The sequence below is a fragment of the Diceros bicornis genome, chromosome 30 (genome assembly GCF_020826845.1).
Source record: "Diceros bicornis minor isolate mBicDic1 chromosome 30, mDicBic1.mat.cur, whole genome shotgun sequence".
In the NCBI taxonomy this organism is placed as follows: domain Eukaryota; kingdom Metazoa; phylum Chordata; class Mammalia; order Perissodactyla; family Rhinocerotidae; genus Diceros; species Diceros bicornis.
The window spans coordinates 3,018,067-3,024,602 of NC_080769.1; the positions used below are offsets into that span (position 1 = coordinate 3,018,067).

At 37.5% G+C, this 6,536-nt stretch overlaps 1 protein-coding gene across 1 annotated transcript in view; it reads left to right on the forward strand.

Moving 5' to 3' along the window:
- Positions 1 to 2,897, forward strand: part of LOC131394173 (adhesion G protein-coupled receptor E2-like) — a 38,895-nt gene extending 35,998 nt beyond the window's left edge. The window contains exon 22 of the mRNA XM_058525415.1: positions 2,882 to 2,897. Within this exon, the coding sequence (XP_058381398.1) occupies positions 2,882 to 2,890 (9 nt within the window). The 3' untranslated portion in view covers positions 2,891 to 2,897. The remainder of the gene's footprint in view (positions 1 to 2,881) is intronic.
- Positions 2,898 to 6,536: the final 3,639 nt, after the last annotated feature.

Consider the following 6,536-nt stretch of genomic DNA (forward strand, 5'->3'; position numbering starts at 1 on the left):
TTTCAGTTTCTATGTAGACTCCATCATGTTCACAACCAATAGTCTAGTGTTTATACATTACCATACATATGTGTCCTTTCACCCTTTTCAACCTCCCCCTAACCCCTTCCCCTCTGGTAACCACCAATCTGTTCTACTTATCTATGTGTTTGTTTATTTATCTTCCACATATGAGTGAAATCATACAATATTTGTCTTCCTCTGTCTGGTTATCTCACTTAGCATAATACCCTCAAGGGCCATTCATGTTGTCACAAATAGCACAATTTTGTCTTTTTTTCATAGCTGAGTAGTACTCCCTTGTATATATATATACCACATCTTCTTTATCCATTCATCCTTCGATGGACAGTTGGGTTGCTTTCACATCTTAGCTATTGTGAATAATCCTGTGATGAACGTAAGGGTGCATGAATCATTTTGAATTATTGGTCTCATGTTCTTGGGTTAAATACCCAGGAGTGGGATAGCTGGATCATATTGTATTTCTATTTTTAATTTTTTAAGAAATCTCCGTACTGTTTTCCATAGTGACTGCACCAGTTTGCATTCCCGCCAGCAGTATATGAGGGTTCCCTTTTCTCTACATCCTCTCCAACACTTGTCATTTCTTGTCTGTTAATTATAATCATTCTATGGATGTGAGGTGATATCTTAATGTAGTTTTGATTTGTATTTCCCTGATAATTAGTGATGTTGAGCATCTTTTTATGTGAGGTTTCCTCAGCTTGTATTTTGTTCCACTCTTGACTTTTCCACACTTTACATTGTTGCTCATACATTCTCTTTCTGGACCTGTACAGTCTCATCTTCTCAACAGCATCTTTTCCACCTTATTGCAACATGTTAAGTCACTCTCTTTGCAAATATTAACGTTACACATTTGATCCCTCCCTCTTCTTTCTCTACACACTCAAAACTGGCTTTTGCCTCGACCAGTCCACCAAAAAACTCACTTTTAAGCCCCCAATGAGCTTCCTATCAGTCGATGAAATAAATAACTTTTGTTCCTCTCAGCAGTATTGAATGCTGTGGTTACTGCCTCCATCGTGAAACTTCTCTTTTGTGTCTGACTTCTATCTCTCAACACTCCCTGGAATTCTTCCTATCTCTCTATCCAAGCTTTCTTCATCTTCTTTAGATTTCATCTACTGTACCTGGCTTGGTTCTAGAAACACATCTATTCTCACATAATACCTGCCTCAAAGAAAGCCTTGTCTGCAGAGACTCAATGCGCGATGCAGAAGGAAATGATGGCCAAATAGATTTCTCTAGCCATGAAGTCCATAAGAGCCTGAGACCACTACTTCCAACTGCCTACTTAACATTCCCACTTAGATATCTCAGAGGCAGCCCAACATGGTCATAACAGAACTTATCATCCCTTTCACCAACTTAATCCTCTTCAGGGTTTCTCATCTCATTGGGTGGCATCTACATAACATCTTTTTGCACCAGTCAGGACCTGGAACATCCTTGACATTATCCTCTTCCCTACCCTGTTCCACCACAAGCCAATCCATGGCTAAATTGTGCTCATATTTCCCCGCAGTAGCCCACAAATCTGTCTTGCTGATGCTGTCTCCAACATCTTCTCCCTAATTCCAACTGCCGTCTCCCCTTGGCTAGATTGTAAAATCCTCCTAACTGGTCTCTCCTCTACTCTTCTCCCTCTTTCCATTAGTTTTCCACATAAAATTCAGAATTATCTTCTCAAAACAAAAATTTGATCAGGTACCACCTTGCCTAAAAATCCCCTAAATTGTTCCCCATTGCCACTAGAAGTGAGATCAGAATATATGAGGGTTCCAATTTCCCCCACATCCTCATCAAAACTTGTTATTGTTTTTTTATACCCTAGTGGGTGTGAAGCAGTTTTTCATTATGGTTTTGATTTCATTTCCCTAACGTCTAATAATGTTGAGCATCTTTTCTTGTGCTTATTAGCCATTTACATGTCTTCTTTGGGGAAATGTCTATTCAAATCTTTTCTCTATTTTTAATTCAGTGATTTCTCTTTTATTGGTAAGTTGTAAGAATTCTATATATGTTCTGGATACAATTCCCTTGTCAGATATATGATTTGCAATTGTTTTCTCACATTCCGTGTGTTGACTTTTCACTCTCTTGATAGTGTCCATTGATGCACAAAAGTTTTTAATTTTGGGGAAGTCCAGTTTGTCTAATTTTTTGTTCATTTGTGCTTTGGGTGTCATACCTAAAAAAGAATTGCCTAACCCAAGGCCACAATGATTTATACATATGTTTTCTTCCAAGACTTGTGTAATTTTAATTACATTTAAGTGTATGATCCACTTGGAATTAATTTTTTTAAATGCTGTGAGGTTTGTAATACGGTGTGAGGTCCACATTCTTTTGCATATGCATATTAGGTTGTCCCACCATCCTTCATTAGAAAAAATATTTTCCCCCAATTAACTATCTTGCTTCCTTGTCAGAATAAATTCACCATAAATATAGAAGTTTATTTTTGGACTCTTAAGTCTATTCCATTCATCTATCTTGATTACTGTAGCTTTGTAGTAAGTTTGAAGTTGGAGTATTGACTCTACAAATTTGTTCTTTGTTTTCAAGATTATTTACATTATTATGGACTCTTTGAAGTCCAATATAAATTCTAAGATGTGCTTGGCAACTTCTGAGAAAGATTAAACTGAAATATTGATAAGAATTTTGTTGAATCTGTAGATCAATTTGGGGGTGCTGCCATCTTAACATATTAAGTCTTCTGATCCATGAACATGGATGTTTTTCCATTTCTTTAGGTCTTCTTTGACTTCTTTTGACAATGGTTTATAGTTTTCAGTGTTCAAGTCTTGCAGTTTTTAACACAATATCATTTTTTCACTTCCCTTCTCAGGAGAATTAAATTAACATCTAACCAGAATATTTCATATCCTGGAAAATTCAGAACTGTCATCCTTTCGGCAAAGAGTGTAAAAAACCCTTTTTCATGCTTGTTACCAGTTACTCCTCATGACACCATTGAGGGAGAAAGTATGCAGGAAAGGTTTGATGTTCAGTTGCTGGAGGATTTGGGCTTTCTGGTCCATACGGCATGCTCATCTCACTCCCAGCAGAGTCAAGGAGCTGTGACAAAATTCCCCAGTTGCCTTGGAGGAAACACTCTGCTCCAACCTCTTTTTCAACAAAGACGTCCTCAAATTGAAGATATATAATAAAGAAAACCAACCTCAATGACTTTCTTAAAATAGCATGAGAGGAAAATATTTTTCAAATTCCTGCATGTACTGTAAATAATTAATCCAGTTACCCAACCTTCCTGGTTTTAGCACCAAATGTCCTACATCCCACGAAACACTTGGGCTACAGGCAAACGAGGAGAGTTGGTCTCCCTGCGTACATGCTTCGACTTCTTCACTCTCTGTTTCTAAAGACTTACTAATTTTTTCATTTCAAAGTATATTTTTATTACTTCACCATGTGCTACACACAGATCAAGAAGATCCAATTCCTGATTTCACTGAGCTTACAAGTAAAAAATAATATTTCTTCTCTTAGTGTAAAATGTGAGCCCTGTGAATAAAGTCTCTCCATCTTTACATTTTATAAGCAGAGCTCTGGAAAAAAGTGTGTTTTAATACTACACACTATGTGAGGTGGCTTTGTATATAACATTATTTCATCCTCAGCGTGCAATCTAGGAAAGATCTAAATCCAGAGAAGTTACACCTACAATAAATTCCCTGTGGGTTCCCACTGACCAAATCTGCATCAATTTGAACAGCAAGGACAATGACTGTAAATGATTCTAACATATTAAATAAAACTATGCATGAATTTATGGAGATACCTAAAACATGAGCCAATAAATGTGGAAGAGATGATAAAATTAGAATATCAAATACTTTTTTTCAATATCCAGTAATGGTCACTAAAAGCCTTGAGTGAAAGGCTGTTGGAGGACAGGCCAGGCCTACAATGCCAAAAATCACCTCACAGATTACTGATTCATTACAAGGGCCAAGGTGTACATCTACAATGTGGACCTCTGACAGTCACCACCTGAACTTAATGTTCAGGCTTATCGTCATCAGTAGTGGGCAACCTGAAATTAGATATCTCCTGGTAATATGTGAAGTTACAGCATGCAATTTGTGGTAAATAAAGATTTAGTGACAAATCAGTGTATCCTGAACCTAATCCAGCCTCTAGGCCAAGGGTTGGCAAACTATATTTGCAGGACAAATGCAGGCAGCTGTCTGCTTTTGTAAGTAAAGTTTTATTGGAACACAGCCACACATTCATTGATGTATTGTCTATGGCTGCTTTCATGTTACAGTGTCAGAGTTGAGCAGCTGTGACAGAGGCTGTAAGGTCACAAAGCTGAAAATACTTACTACCTCGTCTTTCTAGAAAAAGCTTACTGGCACCTGGTGTTTCAGACCTAGCCTTCAGTATTCATGAAATACAGTGGACAGAACAGCAAGTTAAATGACATCAAGAGGAAACAATCAGGCAAATCCAGAACTTGGGGCATCCAACCAGCCAACTGGCCTAGACTCTTCTCAAGTCAATATCATTTTAAAAAGTGACTAGAGGCAGCTCAAGATTAAAGGAGACAAAAGTAACACAACAAATTGTCGTTTTCAAGTTCTTTGGATAAATACCCAACAGTGGAATAGCTGGATCATATGGTAGTTCTATCTTTGATTTTTTGAGGAATCTCCATACTGTTTTCCATAGTGGCTGCACCAGTTTGCACTCCCACCAGCAGTGTATGAGAGTTCCCTTCTCTCCACATCCTCTCCAACACATGTTGTTTCCTGTCTTGTTAATTATAGCCATTCTGACAGGCGTGAGGTGATATCTCATTGTAGTTGTGATTTGCATTTCCCTGATAGTTAGTGTTCATTGCAGCATTACTCACAATAGCCAAGACTTGGAAGCAACCTAAGTGCCCATCAAGGGACAAATGGATAAAGAAGATATGGTATATATACACAACGGAATACTACTCAGTCATAAGAAACGATGAAATCCAACCATTTGTGACAACATGGATAAACATTGAGGGTATAATGCAAAGTGAAATAAATCAGAGGGACAAGGTCAAATACTGTATGATGTCCTTCATTAAGTAGTAGATAATAACAACAGTAAACAAACACATAGGGACAGAGATTGGATTGGTGGTTACCAGAGGGGAAGGGGGGAGGGAGGAGGGTGAAAGGGATAATTCGGTACGTGTGTGGTGATGGGTTGTAATTAGTATTTTGGTGGTGAACATGATGTAATCTATGCAGAAATAGAAGTACAATGATGTACATCTGAAAAAAAAAAAGCAACATAACAGTCAAATTCAATGTAAATTTTAGTGGGACTGGGTTCAGACATACAGCCTTAAAAGACATTTTGGAGGCAATTGAGATAATTTGAATATGTATCAGATTTTAAAAGTTATTATAAAATTGTTAATTTTCTTGGGTGTAATAATCATATTATGATCGTGTGGAGAATATTCTTTGAAATCTTCAACATTTGTTGAAGAAATATTGAAGAATGGGGCATTATGCTGTCTGCCAGTGACCATCAAATGTTTCAGCAAGAATATAAACGTGTGCACATAGATTGAGAAAGAGTTTTTACTGTGGCACTATGTTAATAATTGCTGAATCTAGATGAATGTCTATTGCATCCCTCTTCCAAATTCTTTCTGTGTTTAAAAATTGTAAATAAAAAATGTCTGAAAAGTAAATAAACATGTTATTTAGTTATTAATTCATTAAAGATATACCCTCATAAATTCCTAGACATCTAGATAAAATGTCTTTTCTTATGCACAAAACTAATTTTGTGAAATTATATTTTATAAACTATGAACTTGCATGGCCGTGTGGTGATGAATTTAAAATCAAAAAATTAAAAATAAAATTTTTTAAATATTAGAAGAAAATAGAGGAGATCTCCTAGGAAATAGAAAATGGAAATGAGTATCACTCCCAACTTAACAGGAAGAAAAATCCATATAAATTATAAAATCATTCATTCTCTTGAACCCGTAACAGAACTGAGGTAATGGATAATAAAGTAGCTTAAAGTCTAAGGAAAGACAGGGTCATCCAAGGAAAGACTGTCAGGAGCACTGGTCCCCTAATGGCAGAGCACAAAAGGCAGTGGTCTGGGTGCCACACAAACGGTTAAGAAGAATTCACCCACATCTTTTAATGAATTGCTAAGGGCCAAGGTTGGGCCATCGTGAGAGTGTAGACTTTCTGAGGGAGAGGCAAGAATGTGCAGAGACTGTCTCTGAGATGCAGCCACAGTGGGCAGATGTGCAGCTGAAGGTGGAGGAAAACCCTCTGGCAAAGCAGCCCCTCTGCAAGCACAGGAGCACAAGGTAACATGAGAATAAACTGAAGCCCAGGGCTCAAGGACTCCTGACCAGATGGACTCAAGCTCCCTCAAAACTAGCCCAGCAGAGGAACAGTGGGCACATTTCCAGTAATAAATAATATATCCCTCAGTGTCTACTTGTGATGAGAAAACAGCTA